The sequence below is a fragment of the Diabrotica undecimpunctata genome, chromosome 9 (assembly GCF_040954645.1).
Source record: "Diabrotica undecimpunctata isolate CICGRU chromosome 9, icDiaUnde3, whole genome shotgun sequence".
In the NCBI taxonomy this organism is placed as follows: domain Eukaryota; kingdom Metazoa; phylum Arthropoda; class Insecta; order Coleoptera; family Chrysomelidae; genus Diabrotica; species Diabrotica undecimpunctata.
The window spans coordinates 14,861,884-14,888,350 of record NC_092811.1 but is presented as its reverse complement, the minus strand read 5'-3'; the positions used below and the strand labels follow the sequence as shown (position 1 = coordinate 14,888,350).

Sequence of the window (26,467 nt, the reverse complement as noted above, 5' to 3'; positions counted from 1 at the left end):
CACGAAATCCATTTTGTTTTTCAATGTCTTCGTATTCTGATTCTATTCTTTCTTTTATTATTCGACCGTACAACCTCCCCACTAAGCTGATAACAGTTATTCCCCTATAATTAGAGCATTTGCGTTTATCCCTTTTCTTGAGTATTTAGCTGATGTATCCAACATTCCAATCATCGGGGATATTTTGTCCTTTTAAGCATTTGTTAAATAGTTGAACCAACATCTCATGTAATATTTTTGGTCCATAGTTTACGAGCTCAATTAGGATGTCTCCAGGTCCAGCTGCTTTACCGTTTTTCGATCTTTTGAGAGCATCGCTTAACTCTCCGGTTGTTATCTCAATTTATTTGTGTATGTTCGGATATTTCTTCCATTTCGATCTCTTGGAATTTACATCTGTCTTCTGTCAATAAGACCTGATAAACTGTTTCAGATCTAAAGGTAAAAGAAATAATAAGTTAGACTTACTCACAATCAATTTAATTTAACTAATCGGACGACCGGTTTCGCTTTCTATAATATGCAAAGCATCTTCAGGTCACGATACAAAGTTAAAATGCTGAAAATAATAATCCCATATTAGGGTGTTGTCTAATAAAGATAAAACATAGGTAGGTGATATAAATTATATAAATTACAGCAATTATGCCAATATTACATGTCTGTGGTTTTATAAATGAATAAAATGTTTAAGCAGACAAGGTAAGACCCACAAATTGGTAACATAGTCTATTAAACTGTAATGAATTAATAAATAAACCAATAAATAAACATTACTTACATGCCGGTACTCTATTAATTGATGGTTGAAAGAACATGGTTCAAACTATCTTGGATTGTTGATTGAAGAACTCAGGTCAACTATTGTAATTGTTTAACAGTAAACGGGGAAGTTCTTGAGGAGACATATTTTATCCAATGAAGTAGAGATAGGTGAAATGTATTGTTTGTTTGATGAAAGTAATGTTCTATACCATTAAGTTCTGTTGAAGTTTTGAAATGGACTCACACAAGCAACACATTCATGATTTGTTTCAGATCTATTAACTGTAAGCTATATTTTTTCTTTCCCTCCCTCCGGAGAGACTTTATCACCTTCCACGCTTCTTCAACTCTTGTTCCACCCATATAGCTATCCACCTCTACACATCTTCGATCCCACATCTCATTTTTACTTTTCACTACTTCCCTTTTTACATATCGATTTAATTTTTTATATATCCTCCTTTCTCGTTGACATCCATTTTTGATAAGCAGTTTTCTTCTTGTTTACTAACGTTCGCATATTCTCCGACCACCGTTCTTGATTTTTTGTTCCACGTTTGTCTTTATACCCCAAAGCTTCACTTACATTTTTGAGCAGGTAAAGAATTAAGAATTGTCATCTGAATGCTATCTAAATACAATAAGTAATAAAATATTTCCAAATAAATGAACGTTTTGTATCTATTAGTGAGAAGAGAGAATTACCGTTAGGTGTATTATCAAAAAGCCTTTTTTGTTGAAGGACCATGGTTATCAAGGTGTGTCGAGCTGATACAAACTTTATTGACCGTTGATTTCGCGCGCGTAACTGACAGTCAAAATCGCCGATAGCTTCAAGCGTTGTTTCTGAGAATAACGGGTCATTCTAGACAAAAAATGATAATAAACATTTTTTTCAAAATTACCTTAGCTACATTTTTTATTTAAAACATTTTTTCTATGGCGTACAAATTCTTGTTAAATAGATTTTTTCCGTTTTCTCCCCTCTACGAGAAGAGTTTTGGGGACACACCAAGAGGTAAAAGTGGTAAACTTTTTGCATCTTTTTTGTCATCCTAAAATTGATATTCTCAAAAAAATTCAGCTTATTCGTATGAACAAACTGAATTTAAACTAGAATTAATACAATACACAATGTCCTGAACAAAATAAAACTTTCTACATAACACTAAATATGAATAATGTGATGGTTTGATTTTGAAATAGTTTGTAGATGCATTTTGCAGTTTCTTCATTTTAAGTTCTTCAGTTATGAAACTGAACTATTCTAAAACTAGCTTTATTTTTTAATAATATAATTTTATTTATGTAAACACGTATAAAACATTTAAAGAATATATAAAAACTTTAAACAATTAGAGTTGCCATAAAATATTTTTTTACGGTTACTATCTACAGTTACACTTTCTGTGCGAATCGCACCAACCTCCAGGTCTCTTCTTTGCATAACAACGAGCAGCACATGCAGCGTCATTAAGCTGGACTCCCTCAATTGGTATTTTTCCTATGACAGCGCAGGTGACAAATCGTTTTTCTCTAGTTTGACCTTAAATAAAATAAAGTAAAATATTATTATTTTAATTTATAATTTATAATTTCTTTCATCGAACACACGACATTAATCAAATTTATTATATTGCTTTGCTAAAAAACTAGCCTAAAACACTAAAATTTTACAAGTAGGTACTAATAAATCAAAGGATAAGTTTAGCAGGACAACAGGGTTTTCGTAGTGGAAGATCGATTACAGATTGCAAATTGCTGAGAAATCAGTAGAGTATCATTTATGTATTCCATTTATATCAGCATTTATGTGTCTGATTGGCCTAAAGAAAGCGTTTGACAGAGTAAGACTCAAAGAGGTTATCCATCTTCTGTGTAATAGAGAAGTTTCCCTAAATATAGAAACTATCGAGAACATCTACCAAAACCACAAAATGGAAGTCAGAATTTTTCTTCCTTACGTGCCATCTCCGCGACGAAGGTTGGCAATCATCACTGCTATTCTAACTTGTGACACTACAGCCCGAAAGAGTTAAGTTGAGCTGCATCCCAACCATTTTCTGAGGTTTCTCAGCCAGGACATTCTTCTTCTACATATGCTGCGCTTTTCTTGAATCTTTCCATGCATTATTAGTTTAAGGAATTCATATCTGTCACCACGTGTTATATCACCTAGATATTGTAGTTTTCTTATTTTGATGAAATCCAGTATCTCTCTGCTGTTCTCTATTCTTTTTACTTCTTCTTCATTACTTACTTCAGTACTTCTTCATTGGTTATTCTGTTTGTCCAGGAGATTCTCAGCATTTTTTTATATGTCCTCATTTCAAATGCTTCCAATGTATTGAGACATTGTTTATTAAAGTCCATATCTCCACACCATACAAAAGAACAGAAAATACATAACACTTTAGTACTCGTTTTCTAAGATTTAGGCTGAGGTCTCTACAACATAATATTTGTTCTAACTCTAATTTCTTTGGTATAATCGTTTGTTTCATTAATGTTTGCCCCTAAACAGTTATAATTCTGAACTCGTTCTATCGTCTTATTATTTACGTGTAGATTGATGTATTTAATATTTTTCTTTGATATAACCATGAATTTTATTTTTTTTTATGTTTAGTGACAGACCAAATTCGTCACTCGCTGCAACAACCTTATCTAAAACTCTTTGTAAATTTGTAATATTTTCTGCTATGAGTATTGTATCATTAGCATATATAATTTCACGTATGGGTAGGCCATTTATTTTTATGCCTGCTACTTCATCTTCTAAAGATTTTTTGAATATTTCCTCTGAGTATGCATTAAACAATGATGGCGACAAGACACAGATCTGTCTAACACTTCTTTTGATTTTTATTTTATCAATTTTATAATTATTTATTCTTATGACAGCTTCTTGTTCATAATACAGATTATTTATTATTCTTATATCTCGTGTGTTGATGTTCTTTGTTCTCAGTAGTTTTATTAACGGATTATGTTTCACTGTATCGAATGTCTTGTTATAATCTAGGAAGCAGACATAGATGTCCTGGTTTACATCTAAACATCTCTGTATTAGCACATTTACTGCATATAATGATTCTCTGGTTCCTTGAGCATTTCTAATTCCGAACTGAGTTTGTCCAATGTCTTATCTCTCAATCTTTAGGAATACTTTTAGTAGTATTCCTAAAGTATCCGTGAATACTTTTAGTATGTGGCACATTAGACTGATGATACGGTGATCGCAACATTGTTTGGCGTTTTTCTTTTTCGGTATAGTCACAAAATATGTTGATAGAAGCCATTCTTTCGGTAATATATCTGTTCTGTATATGATATTAAATAATTCGACAATAACATGTATATTGCAGTCGGCGATAAGTTGCAATATTTCTGTCGCTATCTCGTCTGGTCCTACTGCTTACCCAGTTTTTATTTCTTTATAATTGTGTGTTTTACTTCACTTTCTGTTATTTCTGGTCCAGTCTCTTCAGCGAAATATTCGTTATCTATTTTGTCTCGTTTGTCGTTAAACAGCTGTTCTATATAGTTTGCCCATACCATCAATTTGTTTTCTATATCCATTATTGTGTCTCCCTTTTCATCAGCTCGTATATTTTGTTTGTATTCTGGTCTTCTAGTTAATTATTTTATTTTTTTGTGTAAATTAAAGCTGTCATGTTTATTTTGTAGCATTTTTCTTTTCAAATTTCTTTTCTTTTTTTATTTTTTTAGCAAATTCAAACAAAAATATAACTCCCAGACCATATTTTACCACCTTTAGTCCAAACAAATTATTACATGCATTTAATATATTTTTTACCACCAAAAATGAGATGTTTTAACCAAAATAATGCTTCAAATATAATGTGCGGAATAATTTTGAATTACGTTCCGCTAATGAACTTGCTTTTTTGTCCTTAAAAGTAGAAAAAAGTTTCAATTATATTGCTTAATATTTCGTCTAAATATAATCGTCAAACAATTTTAATTGTACTAATGCCCAAGTATCAATTTTCAAGTTTTAAACTGATTGATTTACGATGAGTAATCCGGTTGTAAAAATACCGGCATGTGCCTTATCTAAAGGACTGGACTTGCAAATTTTTAATTTATTTGTATCTTTGTAACTTAGCTTGTTTATAGATAGATCTGCATTGTGCATTGCTTTAATAATTTTGAGATGTGTTGAAATTTTGTTGTGAGTAGTTTTAAATAATTGTAGTATTTTTTTGTTGTTTGTTTTTTTGAAACTGTCTATTTGTATACAGTGATGAGTGCCTTAAGAATCGGCAAAATAACGCAAAAGATAGAAAACATAACACGTTGTGAAATAAAAAGAGATGAAAGTAGTAGAGGTGGGAAATTATCGATAGAAACCTCTAATTTACATTAAATTACATTAGGACTATCCATAGTTTCCCACCTTTAGACGTTAGCTTATGAGCTAGTTGACTTCAGTCATAATATTACAAGTATGACGTCGAATATTTACATTTTTTAAATTTCGTAAGTAAACAGTTTAATTAGTAGTAATTTGTAGTCTCAAATCATAGTTTATTATTGATCAATACTTTAATTTTGGATAAAAAAATACTCCTACTTAAACTATTTTTACTTACATTACGTGATACGTATTACTATGACTGAAGTCAACAAGCTCATAAGCTAACGTCTAAAGGTGGGAAATTTTCGATAATTCTAATGTAATGTAAAGTAAATTATAGGTTAATATCGATAATTTCTCACCTCTACTACTTTCATCTCTTTTTATTTCACAACGTATTATGTTTTCTATCTTTTGCGTTATTTTGCCGGTTCTTAAGGCACTCATCCCTGTATAAAGAAAATGTTTAGACCACGGGAAAAATCACCTACAGTTTTTCGTGCATGGGAGCAAGAGAACCCAAGTAGTAGTAGTAGAGAAAGTGTAGTAGTCAACAATCTTTTAAGTGTAAGTGATAAAAAAACAATGACACTGAGACTGTAACTGTAGAAAAGTGTTTAAGACTTCCAAAGAAAAGGATTGTTTTGAATGAACAATCTAAGAGAATTTGTATGAACGTTTACAAAAATCTTCAAAATGATCCTGAAAATAGTTGTAAAGGCATTATTTTAAGAAAAACGGCCTTTCTAACAGGAATTCCGTATTCTACCATGCGCGACAAAAGTGGTGTTAAAAAGAGAAAAACAAGATCGGATGCTGGAAAACCTAACCAAATTAATATCGTGTCTGCTAAATATGTAAGGAATTTGGTTTACGAGGAATACAAAAAAATGTAATACCAACAATTAATATTATATACACCAAGCTTGTTGTGATGGGAAGAAGCTGCCCTAAAACCACATTACGTAGACAGCTGAAAAAACTTGGGTGGCTATTATGGAAAGTAAGAGGATAGTACACTGGCGTTTAGATTTAGGCAGTGTGATAGTTATGGACAATGCTAGCTACCACTCAAGGCTTCTCAAAAAAATTCCTATCAGTTCGTCTTCAAAACAGAAACTAAAAGATTTCCTCTCAGATAATGATTTGTATTTTGAAGACAACTATAATAAGAAACAGTTACTTGAAGTACTTCGTACTAAAACTTATAAGAAACAATATATACTGGACACTATTGCAATACATCATGGCCATACTGTTTTAAGGTTACCAATCTATTTTTGCATATTCAATGCTATCGAACTTATTTGGGGACAAGTAAAAAAACGGATTCGGAGAAAAAATAGTTTTCCAAAATTTGACACGAAAGTAGTCGATTTAATTCGATATGAACTATCAGAGATTACAAGTGCCGACTGGAAAAAAGCAGTAAGCCATGTAGTGAAAGTAGAAAATGAGTACAGAAGACTAGGACAATTATTTTCAAACAGTGGACAACTTATTATTAATCTGCTGGATAGTGACGATGATGAGAGTTCGCCTGCAGGAGAAAGATTTTAGAGAAGGTACGCTAATATGATGATTATTTCAGTTAAAACAACTCAATTTTTCATTATAAATTGCTAACTTTGTCTAAAACAATATTTTCTTAAATGTAAAATACTTTTCCACAGTTTCGTTTACGTACGTCATCGTTAAACGCTAATAGGGCTTTTCAACGCTTCTCATATGTTTCAGGCACTTGTGATATGTCGTATAAGTTTAATATATCTACGTCATACGTTATTGGTATATAGTATATACCAATAACTATACGTACCAAAGACGTATGACGTAGATATATTAAAATTGTATGACATATAACAAGTGCCTGAAACAAATAAGAAGCGTTAAAAAGCCCTATAGAAGATGCCGTTGTATCACCTAGTATTTTTTCCGACAGGGTGGTAGAGTGATCATTTTTTTTACATTTCACTTTTAACCATTTAAAAATCAAAGACATATAACGTTTTGATTGTTTTTCCAAAATCAGATTTTCTGCTCTTTGACTATAATATACACATTACACATTGTTATTTTATGATTTAATGCTTGTATCAAAAAATTTGTGTCGATGAAACAACCAATATCGCGAAACGTCCCTGGACATCGGTTGCTCGAATTTCATAACATACAAATATTACCTGTTTGAATTTGCCGACGGACGAAATATCGGTGGACTTGACTCTTGACTTTACCTAAGGTGAAGTAAGTGGGTAATGAAAGAAATACAAAAAATATCACCAAATGAACGGTACGCCGAAAATAGTCCACTAGCCGCCCTAGAAAGCGTTGGTTATAGAATTTCGAGAATTACTTAAGTATCACGGAAGTTTATGGAATTATGGAAAGGGAATGGAATGCAATTGAACAGACCAAAATCCACTGAAAGTGGTAGCGCTAGAGGAAAAAAAAAAAAGAAGTCAATGACTATCATGTAATACCTACAAAAAAGTAACAATGCATGGTTTCGTCAAAAGCGTCTATATAGAAAAATGACTTTTATGTTTTTGCCCACTTTAAAAATATGTCATGTAAATATTGTGCTTCTACACGTTTAAAACGCTCTAAATCTTTTCAAAGCCGCAGTTTGCAAAATACAGATTGCCATGATGGTCACCAACATCCGAAACGAATACTATTAAAATCGTGTAGTACATTGCCATGTAAACGAAACCTTAGGATAAGCCTCTATAGCTGTGTACTCAAGGCAACAAAGAAGTTTTTGATGCAGAAAACTTTTTTAAAACAATTTCCGACTCTAAGATGCCCTCTGTTGATTTCAGGCAACATTTGGTTATGCATTTTAATACACTTAGTGCCATCTATGAACCTATGACGAAATCTATATGGAAATTTTTAACAGTATGTCAAATGCACATGGCTGCCTTATTAGTTTGTATTTTCGATCGTGATTTATTGTTATAAATAGTGTACAATTTATATAAAAATACATAGAGGCATTATATCAGCATTTAGATATTGATTGCCGTTGAAATTTGTTTATTTTATTGTGTTGTTTCAGTACTGTGATAAAAAACAGGTATGTTGCTTTGAATCCACACTGGACCATATATTTTAAATTATTTTTTAAGGATGGATACAAAAAAGTTCTACGGGAAAAGCAGTAAATATCCGTTATTGTTTGTAAAATTTCCCAACAAATTCGAGGAATCCGAAGACTCTGACTTTGAAGAGAGTGATAATCCATAGGTACTCACATATAAATCGATCCAGGATCAAATGAAATGGAAAATGAAGACGATTTGTACGAAGCAAATTTAGACCAGAAAAGACCGATATAACAGAAAAACACACTGAACAAAATGTGTTCAAAAGGTCAAAAATTATCGAAAAAAACATTCAGTGGAAGAGTGGTCCCCGAACAGTATTTCCAATTCCAGAATGGAAAGGTAATTTACCGACATGCAAATTATTAGAACCGGAATCCCCTCTACATTATTTTAAAAAGATGATATCAGTGAATATGACACTAGCAGAATTAAACCAATTTATTGGATCTATTTTACTGATGTCAATATATGGCTTGCCAAGGACAAGATCATTTTGGCAGAAGGAAACACGTGTTGCTCAAATAGTTGACACTATATCTAGGAATCGCTGGGAAGAAATAAAAACTACAATTCATTTCAATAATAACGAAAATATGGTCAACAATAATGATAAGTTATACAAAATTAGACCATTCATCAACGGTCTAGTTCAAAAAATTTTCAGAGTATTTCAATGAGTGAAAAATTGTGTATTGATGAACAAATGATACCATTCAAAGGGGCACATTCTTTAAAACAATATATGAAGAATAAACCCAAAAAATGGGGATACAAGGCATTTGTTTTGTGTGATAGCAATGGTATTGTTTCTAACTGGGAATATACAGCAGCTGTTAAACATCCTCTTCCTTTACCTAATGTAGGCACCAGCGGTAATGTAGTAATAAGATTGTGTGAGATAGTCGAACCAAACAAATACTATAAAACTGGTTCAATAGCATTCAGTTGCAGATTGAAATGGAAAAATGTGGACTGCAATGTTTGGGAACTGTTCGTCCAAACAGTTTGCCTAATTGCCATTTTTCTGATGACAAGAATATGAAGAAACCGGGCAGAGGTACTGTAGAAGAAAAGCACGCTACAGTAGATGGCATAAGACTAACAGCGTTAAAGTGGTACGATAATAAACCGGTTCATTTGCTTAGTACATTTGTTGGTTCTGAGCCTACTTCGTTAGTCAAGAGGTGGGATAAGAAACAAAAATCAAGAATTGATATATGCTGTCCAAATGCAGTGCAATTTTATAATAAATTTATGGGAGGTGTCGATCTTATGGATTCACTAATTGCTCTTTACCGAACAGACATAAGATCTAAAAAGTGGTATCTAAAAATTTTTTCACCTTCTGGATTTAGCTGTTGTTAACAGCTGGTTGTTGTATCGACGTGATTGCGATTACTTTGAAATTGAAAAGAAAAACCAGTTGCCTTTGTTACAGTTTAAGTCCCACTTATGTAGTTTACTGTTATCAAGAACTGACCAGATCAAAAACAAAGGACGTCCCAGGCTCAGTGAAATTGAGAACGTTATTGTAAAAAAACAGAAAAGAGGACCTACTGATATTGTAACACCAAAGGAAGTTAGGCTTGACCAAACCTCCCACTGGCCAGTATTATCTGAAAAAAAGGGAAGATGCAAAAAACCAGGATGCTGTAATACTCCTAAAGTAATGTGCGATAAATGTAAAGTTGCTTTATGTTTTACAACTACAAATAATTGTTTTACAACTACAAATAGGATATACCAGGAACCAGATATCGTAAAACACATAAAGATAGGACGTCTGAGGTGGGTAGGCCATGTTATGCGGATGGAGCAAACCGACCCAGCTAGAAAAACGCTCCTTGATAGACCTATTGGTCAAAGAAGAAGAGGAAGACCCAGAACAAGATTCCTAGATAACATCGATGAAGACATGAGAAATATGGAAATACGTGCTTGGCGGAGGAAGGCGATGGATAGGGACGACTGGAGAAAAATTCTTGGGGAGGCTAGGACCCACACAGGGTTGTAAAGCCAAAATGATGATGATGATGATAATTGTTTTTCTGATTGGCATAATAAATAAGTAAATAACTTAATTCGTTAGTTTTTGCTGCCCACAGTTGCCTGAGGGCAACACTCCCAAAATTATCTTCAAACAAAATTTAAAAAATCTAAAAAAAATTAGTGGTTGTTGTAAATGCATATTTGAGCATATATACAAATTAAAACATTTTCTCTTAAGTTTACAAAAAAGTCAGGCAATACAGGGTTAACTAATTATAGAAAATCTTAGATAGCATAAAAAAGTAGAAAAATAAGACTTACTATCGTTCTCAGCGTCTTCCTCGATATTGTCATTCTCCGGTGCTTCCACTCTTGATGATATTTCTTCTCTCACAACTCCTTCTCTAGACAGTTCATCTATTTTTGTTTCAATTTCATCTTCGACTGGTGCCGACAAATTGCCAGCAATTAAAATACAAAGCACTGCTCCAATAATTAAACACTTCATGTTTGGTATGTACTGTAATATGAATACTGTTTAAAATCCATAACGGTTTACTTCTTTTTATACACTTCTCAATGAATTTCCCATAGTTCGATGAAATCAAAATATATTCTGTTTTTTCCTAACCAAGAGCACTATAAAATGGGAATATTTCACCTACTTGGAATTACGTATGTTTCGTAACTTTTAATAAACGATTTATAAATTATGCAAAGGGTATTATGCTTTATTTATATTGTACGTAAACAATATTCATATTAGTCACTCTTGGAATAATTGGAATGAATTAAATTATTTGCCATATTTATTTTATTATTTATTTATTAATTTCAACATTACTATAAAATTCTAAAGATAAAATAAATATATATAGTTATTAAAGTACAAAACTATTTTACTTTATAGTTTTTGTTTGCATTTATTTAATATTTTCTTGCAATTTCATTATCTTTTTGCCTGTTTCTTGCAATCGTCTTTATTTATGGGCAAATCCCCATTACTTTTAACTTTATAGATGCCTCGACTTATTATCCTTAGTTTTGTTAATTAAAAAAATTAAAAATTAAATTAATAGTTTGTAAGAGAAGCAGAAACTTAAGCCAAAAAAAAATCGGTTGCCTGTAAAGTCGGTTTTACGGGCGAAGATTTTACGTGACAACGTCTTTTTCTCGGTAGAATATTTATTGATATGAATATTATTAAATTGCACAATAGGAACAAGGAATTGCCGCTATAAACTCAGTTTCTCAACTTTTGTGTCAATTTAACAATTAATCAATCAATCATAGTTTACGATAATGAAATATTAGTGTACAATTATTTACCTTTATTGTTGTAGTTGTTGTAAATGACGAATCTACTCACGAATTGAAGACAAATCTCACGATCTCACGATTAAGGTCTTACATCTTACGATTTTTAAATTTTTTTTAAATTTCAAGTGTTTCTAATAAAATGCATGGGAGGAAATCAGCTTTTTTTAGATTGTCACCTTGAAATATCCATAAATTGACTGTATTTTTGTATAAAAGTGGGGCTACTCCAATTAACTCAATTAATATACACAAAATAATATAAACAAAGCTTAAAAGGTTCTTTATGCTTTGAAAGTGGTTTATAAACAACTGAATTGTAATGTATATTTTACCGCCTTTAATAAATATGAAGTATAGACTAAATTTTGTGTAAAGAACAAACATTCAACAGACCTAATAGTAAAAACATATTGATTTAAGTGTGAATTTGAGATAATGTGCTGACAAAATGTTAAATCCTAAGAAAACAAAATTATGTTTTTATGTATATTCATTATACTTAATACTCTTGGTCTTAATACATGTCTTTAGACACAGTTAATAATTTTCATTGAAGTTTAAACTATAAAGAATGTTTACAATCATTGCTCAATATTAAATGGATAAATCCATAGCAATATTATAAAAGAATATAGGTCCCTAGGTAATTTCCTAAAATTATATCTGATACTGGTGGTTCCCCCTAAAATAGGACACTGTAAGCACTCCACATTTTCACTACAGACACAGCTGACGATACTTTCAACGATTTTCAACTTTAGCGATTCAACGCGCCTAATTCTCTAGTGCCGCGCGCAGCGGACCGATCATGTTTGAGTGGGAGAGAGACGCAAGGCATTCGCCGGTCCGGCGGGCCTCTCTCTCGTTCGGTGACTCACTGTAACAGACGTGAGCGGGCGTTACACTTTTTCTTAAATGACTCCGAGCCACAACCTAATTTAAGACGTTGTCACGTCAAAAAACAAAAATAACCATATACAAAACCTTTATACAACCAGTGTTGACATATGGGTCGGAGACATGGACCATTTCCAAGGCAAATGAAAACCTCCTGCTTATATTTGAACGAAGGATCCTGAGAAGAATATTCGGTGGCATCTGTGAAAATGGTGTTTGGAGAAGGAGGTACAACTACGAGATATACCACAGATATAAACATATATTTGGTGGTAAAGACGTACTCTCTCTTATAAAAATAGGAAGACTAAGATGGACAGGACATCTGGCAAGATCACAGCAAAATAACCCTCCTAGAAGAATTATTATGTTACAATTTGTGGGAAGTAGAAGTAGGGGTAGGCCAAAACTCAGATGGAGGGATGGTGTAGATAAGGATGATAGAAAAATAGGCTAAAGCAAACTGGCAACAGTTGGCGATGGATAGAACTGACTGGCGTAATAGACTTGGGAAGGTCGAGGCTTTTTATACTGCTCTAGCACCAATGATGATGATGATGAAGACGAAGAATTGTTATTTTCAATAAAAAAACGCGGAATTTACTGCGTGCATTTTAATGAATAAGTTACATTTACCTACATAACTTTTTTAGCATTCAGCGGATCGTTTTGAAATGTTTACCGAAGTTGCTTTTTATATAGATGAGAGTAACCTATCAGTATACTCTTACATTCTTGAAGTTTTTCTTTGTTTTTTTCTCTGATCCATAAAGTTCAAGTATTTCATCGGTCATCCACGATTTCCATTTCTCTTTATCTTTCTTCCGGTGTTGTTCTTTTATTTCTCTCACTGTTTCTTGTATGATGATCAAACTTTCCTCTATCATCATCATCAGCCGTTTTGAGTCCACTGCTGGACATAGGTCTCCCGTAAATAATTCCAATGCATTCTATCTTGAGCACCCTGAATCCAGTTGTGCTGAATGCGCTTGATGCCATCTGACCACCTTATTGGAGGACGTCCTCGATAACGATAAGCATCGTGTCTAGGTCTCCATTCCAGAATTTTCTTCGTCGACCTTCCATCTTTTAATCTGGCAACATGCCCCGCCCAGTTCCATTTCAATGTTGTAATCCTTTGAACTGCGTCAGTAACACCAGTTTTTCTCCTAATTATTGTATTTGATACTCTGTCTCTGAGTGATATATTCAGCATTGACCTCTCCATCGCTCTCTGTGCCAATTGTATTTTATTGATTACTTTTCTGGTAAGGGTCAATGTTTCTGCTCCATACGTTAAAACTGGGAGTACACATTAATCAAAGACCTTCCTTTTCAAGCACATGGGAATATCTGACTTAAAGACTTCTCTCCGTTTTCCGTAAGCCGTCCATGCCAGTCCTATTCTCCTGTTTAGCTCCGTTGTTTGATTATCTCTTCCTAATTTAATCTCGTGGCCCAGATATTTATAGCTATACACCTGTTCAATTTGCATGCCGTTAGTTGAGATGTTTTTCGCTAGTACTAGGTTGGTCATATATTGTGTTTTGGAGAAATTAATTTTAAGTCCAACTTGTGTACACGAGCTTGAAGGTCTTGATAAAGCTGGCAGGCATGATCTACCCGGTCTGCAATAAGGATTATTTCGTCTGCAAATCTCAAGTTTTTTAGAAATTCTTCATTTAAGTTGACTCTAATATTCTCCCAATTATTGTTTCTCATGGCACTCTGCAACAAAGCGGTGAATAGTTTAGGAGAGATGGTATCTCCTTGCCTAATACCCCTCTCGAAGGGAAATGTATTTGTGTTACCATAATACATTCTAACTGCCGCTGTTGCGCTAGTATATATATTCCGAAGAAGAGTTGTGTACCTATGATCAATACTGCACTCTAAAAGCTCTTAACATGGAGCTATTCTGGACTGAGTCAAACGCTTTCTTAAAGTCTACAAATATTAATATCAATGGCTTGTTGTATTCTCTAACTTTCTCTATTAAGGATTATATTACTTGTAGGTGATTATTCGTTACAAAGCCACTCCTAAATCCGGCCTGCTCTAATGGTTGGTGAAAATCCAGCTTAGGTTCCAGTCTGTTAGTAATTATTCTCATAAAAAGCTTACATAAAGGAGATAACAAGCTGATAGGTCTGTACTCTCCAATTTTGGTTACATCTCCTTTTGCCAAAGAGGCAGGCATTATAAAAGGTTTTTAAAGCTTTTATGACGCATTCGCCTCCTAATTTTAGCGGTGATTTGCTGTTCTTCATACTTTTCAACGCTGATTCGATTTCCTCTTGGGTTATATCTGGAAGTTCCTCTGATTTTTAATTTTGTATGGCTGGTATTTCCACCTCTGGAATGTGAGCATCTCGACGATATAATGTTCTATAGTACTCTTCGATAACTTTTATAATTTCTTGTTTCATATACAGCATGTCCTTGTCTATTTTTTATGTTCCTCTCTTCAACTTTCGTTTTAGAACTTTAAGGCTTTTATTTTGTTCATGGTATTAGTTGTTTCTTTAGTGTTAAAATCCCTTATGTCTTTCCTAACAGCTTTTGAAATGGTTTTATTTAAATTTCTCAGCTCTGCGATGTTCACTGTGTGCTTATCTTTCATTTCGCTTCTTTTTTGCATTAGGTTCCTTGTGCCTTCTGTAAGTTTTTCATTTTTCCTTGTTTGCTTAACTTGACAGTTCTTCTGTGCCTTCCTTAGAGCGCCTACCAACCTTTCGTTAAGTTGTTCAATATCAATTTTATCTTGCACGTCATTCTGAAGGTTTCTATCTATTTCTTCCTGGTATGCCCTTGTGTTAGTAATCGCAGTGACCTCAACATTTTTAGTCCTTGTTACCATATTTCTTCGTTCCTTCTTTACGTTCAAGACTACCTTCGCTCTAACCATTCTATGGTCATTTCCGGTTGAAACTTAATTTAATACAGTTACGTCTTAAACAGCGTCTTTTTTGTTAGTAAAGATAATGTCAATTTCGTTCTTATTCAAGCCATGTGGTGATTGCGAAGTCCACTTTCCTTGGGGGCTTTTTTTAAAATGGGTGTTTATGACATATAGTCTGTGTTGCAGAAGAAATTCTATAAGAGTTTGACCCCTTTCGTTTCTGTCGCCATATCCGTGAGGTCCAAGTACAAACTCCAAGCGCAGTGTTAACGTCATCATAGAACCATTCAACTTCTTCGTCTGTGTGGGCACTGGTAGGTGCGTATATCTGGATGATCTTTGATCGAATTTTTTTGTTTATTTTGTAAATAAGATAAGTAAATCTATCACTTATGCTTTTAATTGTAAGTATATTCTTCGTGTGTTTTTTATTTATCATAAATCCAACGCCACCATTAGAAGATTTCTCCTCTATAGTGAAATAGATTTTCCGACGAAAGTATCATTTGTTCTTCGCCTTTTCGCCGTACTTCAGAGAATTAAAGTATATCCCATTTTATATGCTTTGACTCGTTTTCAAGTTCCTCAAGTTTTTCGTCCTCCATCAATGTTCTGGTGTTATATGTTGCTACAAACCATATTCTTTGCCGTTGTCGTTTATCTAGGTAGCCTGGTCCACTCCGGAGATTCTTAGCACCATCTCTTCCTCTACCTCCGTGACTGCTACCATAGCCTAGTTTCAAGGGACTGCCGTAGACTGAGGGCCTTGCGTCTTCATCGTTTCTCATTTTACGGGAGTTCATGGCCGTTTCTCCACCATGCTGGCCTGTGCGGGTTGGTAGACGGATGTTAGGATGGGTTAGGAAATTTTGGGGTCTTTGACAAGGATGAACGGTTGGGACGTGATGCCCTCTCGGTTAAAGGGAGTGAGAGTGAACCACGGCTCACGTAGGCAGCGCAGGGTCGCGAACCTGTAGTAGACCTAACTTTACCGGGATCGTAAAGTGTATCTACCCATTACCCATATATATTTCCTCTATAGTTTCTGCAATTCTGCAGGAAATCTCTTGCAAAAGTCCTATTCCCCCTAAATTTCAACGTAATGTCGTTCTTTCTACTGCACTACGACAATGACGCTTTTTTGCATTTGAGAAGTGTATTCGTCCTTTCTGCTGAAAATATTATTACCTTATTATTAAGTGAAGAGGACTTGCTCTATATAGATTACGACCTTGAAGTTTGACAGGGCCTTATTTTCTAAGCAATAAGTTTTAATTTTTGTAGTATGGATCAAAACCACACCATTCATCATTACAAGCGGATACAAAACTCTTAAGTGTTTTCTTGATTTATAGACAGACCACATTTTTCTGTAGAGGTCAGGGTTCTTTTCCTTTTAGAAAACAGTTTTTATTCAATACTCCAGCATGTTTACTCACATTAGCACTCTTTAATTAATGACATATTGGAGATAATTACGTTGCTAATCTGTTTTAGGTGTAACAATTCAGAGTATTGAGTCCAAGACAGTTGAAACTGTTAATACAGATGTTATCGAAAGAGAAGAATCAATGTTATCAAACGATTTTTTGGAAACATCAGAAATAAATATAACCATAGATGAAAGAACTGATTGCTCAGGAGAAACACCAAAGAGGTAAGTCTAATATGGATTATCATCAGTAGTTTTTTTGTTGCAGCCCAATTTTAACGTTTCACAATAACAATAATATTAAGACAATAATATTATAAGCTGATTATAAAATAGTAAACAAATCGGGTTAGAAGTAAATACAAAAAAGAAAGAAAGAAAACCAAATGAATACTCATTAGGAAAAACAAAAATATAGATATTTGGGTAACTTCATTTTTTATTGCAGATTTGGATTCCTCATAAAAAATAATAAATTTTAATTAGAAACATTTTTTCGAAACGTTGATAGAGGCTGCTATAATCGAAAAAACCATAGGAAAATTATGAAAACGATTTAATATCTCGAAAAATACACATCTTCATGAAAAACTAACCCCTTGGAATGGGCGGGGGTCACTTTGAAATTTTAATGGAAAACCACACTTCTTTATTGCAGATTCAGATTATACGTGAAAAAGAAAAAGTTATATCTAAATTGTATCTTTGATTTGCTATAGATGACACTGTCAAATCAAACCCTAAAAAAATCAAACCCTAGAAATTAAAAGAAGGACACAATTATCATAGGCTGCTTTTGAGAAGTTGAGCTTCATTTTAAAAGACAGAAAAATCCCAATACACTTAAAACGAAAAACCTATGACACTTGTATACTACCAGTTGCAACTTATGGATTGGAAACTATGGCAATAACAAGAAAAATGGCAGAACAATTAAGAGTAACTCAACGGGCCATGGAGAGGGCCATGTTAAATATAAGTCTCAGAGACAAAATTCCTAACACCGAAATACGTTGAAGAACTAAAGTAAATGACATCATGGAAAAAATAGCGACATTGAGATGGCAATGGGTAGCACATGTAGCAAGACAAGACACTAACAGATGGTCTCATAAAGTGACATTCTGGAGACCTCGAGAAACAAAAAGAAGCGTGGGAAGACCCAAAAAGAGATAGATAGACGATATAACAGCTGTAGCTGGAAAGCAATGGATGAGAATTGCAAAAGATAGGGAAGCGTGGAAAGAATTGGAGGAGGCCTATGTCCAACAATGGATGAATGAAGGCTGAAGAAGAAGAAGAAGAAGACACTGTAATCGCAGAAAAACATATATAATACAAATCAAAAGTTGGCAAACCAAATATTATAAGTAGACCTTTGTCTACCTGGGCTCGCTGCTGACCAAAGGCAACAATGCCAGCGAAGAAATTAAAATAAGAATATTGCTTGCCAATAAGTGCTATTATGGCTTAAGGACAAACAACAGATGGCCCCAAAACTACCCAAAAAAAATTAAAGTTACCATAAAACACCAATAAGGCCAGTGTTAACATACGGGTCAGAAACGTAGTCACTTACACAGAACGACCAAGAGTTGCTTAAACGTTTCGAAAGAAAAATTCTAAGGAAAATATATGGAGGAGTCCAAGAACAGGGTTTGTGGCGTAGGCGCTACAACTTTGTATTATACATAAGTTTTGGGGAACCTGACGTTGTAAAATGTATTAAATTAGCACGCCTTCGATGGATAGGACATGTAATTAGGCGAGATGAACATGCAACGATCAGAAAAATTTTCGACCGAAGAGGACCAGTGGGAAGACGAGCCAGAGGAAGACCAAAACTTAGGTATCAAGATAACATAGAGGATGATCTAAAATCCATCGGAATTAAAGCATGGAGAAGACTTGGCGGAGACAGGGGCGAATGGAAGATTTTTCTGAAAAAGGCTTTGGCTCATAACGAGCTGTAATGCCACTGATGATGATGAAAGTAATTATTATGGTACCGAATACAGTTTTTTACAATTTTTTTCCAGAATCCAAATCTGCAATAAAAAAATGGTAATTTCTATGTAAGATTTCAAAGTTTTTTGAGGAATTTCGAGAAAATAAGATTTTTTAAAAACATTAAACACGTTTTCTTTGATTTTTCATTAAGCAGTGTATTTCTCGAGATATAAGACCGTTTTCATAATTCTCCTAGTGTATCAGAATAAATAGTGTTTTTCCTATTATTGTGGCATCTACCAACAGTTCGAAAAAATGTCCTGAATAAAGGTTACTTATGTTTACATAAGGATCTAGAAATATTCAATAAACATGGGGGTTCCTATTCAAGATTTTAAAGTTTTTCTCCACCCCCACCCCTAGGAGTGGTGTGGAGAACTCAGATACTACATGCAGAACAATTTCTCCATGCGGAAGAAGATCTAGAAGCATTCACAAACGGTGATCAGCAATGTTTGACAATTCTGATATGGCACATGAAGAAGAAAATAAAATGTTGCCCTTTGGCATCCCTTCTTTGAAGTGCTTGCATCTTGGACATATTTTTGTCGGGAAAACCTGAAAAGTTCTGTTAGTCAAATACGTGTCACATACGTTGACTAATCACAACAACAAACGAGAATTTTTAGTAAGGCCATCTGTTGGTCGCAGTGACGCAATAACTCGGTAAGGCCATCTGTTGGCCGATTGTAAAAACATAAGAGACTAGCCTCGTATCGAAACTGTTACATATCCATAATAGATAACCGACAAAATAACACGACTGATGGAAGACAGATGAAAAAAGAAGACTGAATACGTATAAGAATCAAACACAATCAATAAATAAATCAGAATGATCACTTAAATAGCAAAATCAAAGTGCTACATTAACACTTGCATAAAACAGAAGTATTACAGAAAAATTTTTTGGTTTACAAACAAGGAAATATGAACGAACAAGCAAAACTCGACAGACAATTTTTCTATTGAAGTTATTAAAGATCAAAGAGGAGCAGATATTTAAATGGAAATTATAATTATCTAGATTAACTAACTAGTGAGAAAATATCTAACTAGTTATAAAATACAAAGCAACGGGACCAGATGAAATTTTCTTCTGAATATATTCAACAAAAAAAGGCAGAAAAATTTGAATTTCTTATTTTTCTTAACTGACTCGTTTTTTCTGATTTGCAATGACGATTCAGTATATGAGTTGTTGATTGCATATGGTTTTTAAAACCGATTTTAATAATACAATGTCTGCATTATTGTATTGCACCATTTAAATGAATTTCCATATCATCCAGGAAGTACGCAACTAACATATGTTCAAAGTATGCTCTCCCATGTATGAATTTTCCACTAAAAAGAACTCTATATTTTTATTGTTAAAACGGATATGCTGCTTGGCACCTCACTGTTCATTATTCACACATTTGAAATAATCCCTCAGCAAAAAAATGTTATTAACGCAACTGGAAACAGAAACAGGACATTAGAATGCATTCTGTCAGGTTTAATGTAATTAACAGTAATTTTTCGAATTTATTCTTTTAAAATTGTCACATCGAATATGTTTAGTGTATTGTTAGTGACAAAATACCGATACATCACAAATATTTGAGGGCATTATTTGCGAAACTTGCTCTTTGCTCAAAAGTCATTTTTGGAAAATCGAAAAAAACGATTAACGGCCGAGTAGTGTTTAGCTCACAACGTAAAGAATTTTATTAATGTTGTTTAGAGTTTTTAGCAATAGAAATTATAAGTTTCTAGCTTAAAATATTCACAGATTTTCAGAAAAAAAAATGTTTATTCATCAACGGTTTCTTCTGGTGAGGTAGAATCTGTCTTCAAGTGTTCTTTGTAAAAATTTAGTTCAAAAGGCTTCTTTAATTTTGTCCGTAGTTCTGGAAAGAAGACTATTAATTGCCCCTTTATCACCCTTTAATTATTTTCCCAGTGGTAATTTCTTAGGAGCCATTGAAGAAAGGCTTTTAGCTTTTCCAACGTCATTTCGTTAATTGGGTCCAGGACTAGAACATCTTAATAACTCGTCTAGTTTGTGTCCTCCTCTTAAATCGTCATAGCCACTAATTTCCACGTTAACGCGCATTTTTTTAATGTCTTTTTCTATAAGGCCGAAAATACGATCAGGCGGAATAAAAAAATGGCCGACGATCGAAAAAATTAACTAAATTTGTTTAATATGATTCGGCGATTCTTCTAGAAGCCAATAAGCCAACATTGTCATCATATTCGAATATTTGTTTTGTCCTCCGCAACCATCACCGAACAAACGTACTGCTTCTATGTTGACATCAACATGAAAATTCTTTAGAGCATGTTGCAAAGTTGAAGTTATTGTATTAGAATCCTTTCGAGAGTCAATTTCTGTCCACATGTAAGAGAAAATATTTGTTGGTCTTAGTTTATCGGTAGAAGTTTTTTTTTTATTTACAAATTCGCATCAACTCGAAGGTTATTAGCGAGAATCAGATTTACAATATTAAATATATTATATATTAACAAAATTAATAGCTTTTAAGTAGTTTAACATATTTGTGAATGAACAATTTGCACCAAGTGCTTTCTCTAAGTTTATTGAGATACCATAATTGATTCTTGCTGTGGAGAAAACTGGATAGTCTACAACAACATGTTTCACCGAGAGTTTAACGGTACACTGCTCACCTTTTGGTTCGGATTCTTTAGTAATTAAGAACTTGTGCGTGGCACTGGTATGACCTAATCTAAGACGAGTTATTGTCACTTGATTCCCTTCTTTTTGTGGGGAAACATCTCCATGGTTTAATGTCCGGTTTAATATTCCGAAGATTGGACACTGAAAATTCTCACCGGTTTTGCCACTCACTTAGGATCCGCGATTTGATAACACTTAAAACATCACTAGCTATCACGTATTTCACAATAATAGAGTCAGCTGAATTGACGGCTTCACGCGCACACTTATCTGCTTCTTCATTACCTCTAATACCATTATGTGATGGGATCCAAATAAAGATTACCTCCTTATTACAATTTTCTATCTCTATTAGATTTTGTTTTATTTTTTCAAGAATATGATTCTCTGGGTATATTCTTCCTGTAGATTGAAGTGAGTTTAGTGAATCAGTCAAAATTATATATTTCTGATTTGGTGAGGATATAATATATGTGAGTGCCTCGTATATGGCATATAATTCTGCATTAAGAGTACTAAAGTGTATTGGCAACTTATATTTTTGACACATATTAGAGGATATAACTGCTGCTTCCACGCCATCTGTTGATTTTGAAGCATCTGTATAAATTTGAGAGAAATTTGTATACTTTGATAATAAGTTTTGCAGATTTTGATGTATTATACTATGGTTAGTAGTGTGCTTGTCCAATGATATTAGGGTAGTTATTATTTTAGGTACTCCCAAAGTCCATGGTGCAGCAGGTTCAAAACTAACGGGAAAGCACGGAGGTAAGGTGGTGTTCAGAGATGAGAGATCCATTTTGATTCGGTGGTAAAAAGGTTTATGTAGACGTGGTTTATTGGAGAAACATGTTGATAATCGGTTAAGGTGATCATATTTGAAGGTGTGGTTGTTAGGATTTGCATTTGATTTAATTGCATAGGTTAACTTTAAGTACATTCTTCTGTGATATAGTGATGGTTCAGCTGCTTCACAATACAGGCTTTCTATTGGTGTGGTTCTGTAAGCTCCCAAGACAATGCGGAGTGCAGTATTGTGTATTAAATCTAAAATTTTAAGGGAAGACTCAGTAGCCGATGAATATGCTATCGCGCCATAGTCTAATTTAGATCTGATTAGAGTTCTGTAGAGACAGAGCATAGTTTGTCTATCTGCCCCCCAGTCTTTTTTAGATAGTGATTTAAGGATATATTTAAGGTATATTAAGGATAAGTCTTGCTTGGCATTCGATTGCCAATTTTTTAATGTTCCTTCCAATTTAGATGTTGGTCGAATGTCATTCCTAGAAATTTTACATTATTTTTTCGAACTAGAGGCTTGTTAAATAGTGAGAGTGGAGAGTGATTAGGGTAGCTTTTCTTTGTGAATAATATAAATTGTGTTTTTTCTGTAGAAAATTGAAATCCACAATTTTGCGACCATTCCTCTAGTTGATGTAAAAACGTTTGTAGCATACTCGTAATGTTTTCCATATTTTGGCTTCTCGCATAGATAACAAGGTCATCTGCGTATAAGAGACCTTTCAGTGGTGAATTCATATTGGCTAGGACATCATTTATTGCTACTAAAAAAAGTGTAGGGCTTAAAACTGATCCTTGAAGAATACCATTCTCTAGTTTTGTTTTTGGTGATAGCATACCAGTAGTTTTAAGGTGGAATGATCGATTGGTTAAGAAATTATTATTGAAAGCTAGGCAGTGTCCTTTGATATTTAAATTATGTAGTTTTTTAACTTTTAGGTGTTTCCATGTGGTATCATATTGTCACCTCGGGGGAACAACAAATTCCTCGTCGAAAATGGTACATTAGGTTGTGGTCTTCCGATGGCTTGTCTTGAGAAAGACAAGATATTTTCTTACATGACAAAGGATTGTCGAAATAAAAACACCAAGTTAAAGTTGAAAATAACTCTCAGCCACAGAGTATGGAAAATAGAACAGGAGCAGAGCCCCGAGAGCACTAAGCTCTCGGAGAGCCCGTGAGGGACTGACTTGGCTGACCTGAAAATCGCCAATATTTATATGTGCTGTTCGAGCGATAAATAGGGATTTCCAGGTCAAGAGCCAATGGGAAAATTCGAGGCGGGGCAATGCGCATCGAAATGCGTACTAGTCCACAGACTATGGCATTCGATGACAATATGCTCCCTTGATGTCAAAAAATATTGCAAGGCATTTTTGATTGGCAGCAAAAGCTTCAAGTACGTCATTTTCTAATGCTAAAATATTGTCCATTGTTGACCGATTTCTACGAAAACCACTTTGATTTGGAATTATTAGGTTTCGATTCTCAAGTGTCCATAAAAGCCTTTTATTTACAATTTTTTCCATTAATTTACCCATAGCACCTGTCAAAGATATTGGTCTATATGAATTTGGATTAATTTTTGGATTGTTTGGTTTTAAAATTGGTATAATAATAGATTCTGACCATTTTGATGGAAATTTCCATTTCAATACACTTTTCTGTAGCCCTATACAACGTTAAAACGCGGAAAAGTGAAACTGCCTAAAAAATCAAACGATTTTCGCCAGAAGTCTAAATCATAAATTTTAATATGAAGCATTTACCTTTTTTTAAGCTTATCTAAGTTTATCCACATTCCTTTTATATGTTTCTGACTAAAGGACTTGTTTGCGTACTTTTCCTTGTGGACTAGGTTTAACAAAACAACCATTGAAAATTCGGTTCTTCAACATAGCTGTTGTAGTAGCGGGTTCGTAAATAACTGTAATTTTCTCGACAGCATTTGTATGCTAAAGAATCAGTTTTGGGAAATTCTGATTATATCACTCGATTCCTATTTAAAATTGAAATAAACTTATCAAAAAAATAATTTTCGAAACTTTTGTCAATTAGCGAGTTTTGCAGATAGTGGCCTCATTTACAGTAAACAAAAGTTACGAATAATTTTTGGTGGTTAAAATTGGTCTTTTTATCGGTTCTTCTAAATTAAAGGAAATAAAATTGTATATTTGATAGTATTTGTTAGTAACATTTTTTTCACTGATTTTACACTTCTCTTCTCATGGTGATTGACTTTAACGTTGCTGTCATCATGTCAACAACATAGTGGAACTTTTGTCTATCAGAAGGCTTTCGAAATAGATCTTTCACACTCGTTGGTATGTAGATCCTCTGACGATATGACCAAAGTATGCTGTTTGTCGTTTTTTAATTGTGTTTGACAACTTTCTTCCTCTGTTCATTTAACTTAGTACCTTCATGTGTTTATCTATTGTAGTACCTTCTCTTTGGTAATTTGTCGTCCACACTAACTTAAAATTTCGCTAAAATGATTCCTATCTATATCAAATATAACATCTATAATATTTTCGGTAAAAGTAAATAGAGATATTTCTATTGCATAATATGGTTTTTCAAGAAATAAAGGTCTTAAGATTTTCTGACTTAACTTACCACTCAAAACCACTAAATTTCATTAAAAATACTAAATTTTTATCTCCTTTGTATGAATTTGGATAAGATCCAAATATTAAACACATAGTAGAGGAATATTCTCGATAATCATACAAAGACAGACTATCTGCAAGATTTTCTACTTGCGACTTAGACTTAATACATGATATAGCCCAACAAATTGTATGGTTATGAAAATTAATTTGTTCATATTTACGTAAATATTTTGAAAGATATTCTAAATATACTTTGCACAGTGTCGGTGAGCTGGATAACCTTTCCGCAACTTCCGTAACATATTTTTATTATATAATATACATATTTTTATTTTATGTTACAACAAACCCAATAGAATACAAACGAGTCAAAAAAAATCATTAGAAAAAAGTGCAGAAAAGCTAAAGAAAACTCGATGTCAACCAAATGCCTAGCAACAACTTCAGGAAAGATACATCTTTAATGTCTATAAAAAAGTGAAAGAAATAACACGTAGACACAGAAAGAGACAAGAAACAATATTAAGAAATAATAATAACGAGATAAAGAAACAGAAGACAAACTGGAGAGATGAAAAGAATTCATTCAGACACTTTTTAACGATGATAGACCTTGTTCTCCACCATCCATGGATGATCAAATAAATGAAAAAGTTCCAAAAAAGTTCCTTAAGATAAGCTTATCTGCAATAATTTGTTGGGAACTATTCATTGTCGACGTTAGACATGCTTGTTGATCCTGCAAGGGCGAAAAGCTATTTGTTTATTCCTTAATAACTCAAAAAAAAAATGCTTCCATTTTTGCAATATTTCATTGTCAAAATAGATTCAAACTTTCTATTTATGTGCAATTGTTAGAGAAATATGCACCATGTAAAAAGTTATGAGGACTAAAAGTTAGGCCAAATCTTCGATTTCTTGATTTAAAATTTTTAATAACTTTATTTTTAGCCATATTTTACGATGGGACTTAAATAAAATATACAAATGTAAAAATTTATTTATAAAAAAAATTGTTTATAAAAATTGGTAGAGATAGTGCAAGCACTCCTGACCACGGCGCAGTAGACGAAATTTGGTTTAGTCCCCACTTCCATGCGAAACGCATTGTACTATGCACTGTATAATTCCACTTACAATAGAACCTATCTGCCTTTAGGTGAATTTGACTCCGCCTTCGCGCAGCTCCATGGTCAGGAGTGTTTGAACTATCTCTACCACTTGTTGAGATGAGGGGACCTACATAATCGTATTTAGTGAAAAAATTTACATAAGATAAAATAGTTTTCAACTCATTATCATCATCCAGTCCTGATTTATCACGTCCACTGGACATAGGTCTCCCTTAAACTCCTTAATTCTCTACGATTTTGTGCTTTTTGTTACCAATTTTTGGTGATACGCCTGATGTGGTCAGCCCAACGCGTAGGTGGTCTTCTTCTACTACGTTTGTCTGCTCAGCAGTTTTCAACTATCCACTCTTAAATGCATACGGGAAAGTACCCTGCTTCCGAACTTCAACAGTTTTTACGAAATAAAACAAAAG

General features: G+C 33.6%; 2 protein-coding genes across 2 annotated transcripts in view; one reads left to right on the top strand and one right to left on the bottom strand.

Annotated features, from left to right (window-relative positions):
- LOC140450297 (uncharacterized) overlaps positions 1-26,467 on the top strand; it is a 41,349-nt gene that overhangs the window by 7,797 nt on the left and 7,085 nt on the right. The window contains exon 2 of the mRNA XM_072543841.1: positions 16,868-17,027. Coding sequence (XP_072399942.1) covers positions 16,868-17,027 — 160 coding nt within the window. The remainder of the gene's footprint in view (positions 1-16,867; positions 17,028-26,467) is intronic.
- LOC140450296 (uncharacterized) lies at positions 1,968-10,814 on the bottom strand. Its single transcript, XM_072543840.1, has 2 exons — positions 10,573-10,814; positions 1,968-2,311 (listed from the first exon to the last, which is right to left on the bottom strand). The coding sequence occupies exons 1-2, from the start codon at positions 10,757-10,759 to the stop codon at positions 2,154-2,156; spliced, it is 345 nt and encodes a 114-aa protein (XP_072399941.1). The 5' UTR covers positions 10,760-10,814; the 3' UTR covers positions 1,968-2,153.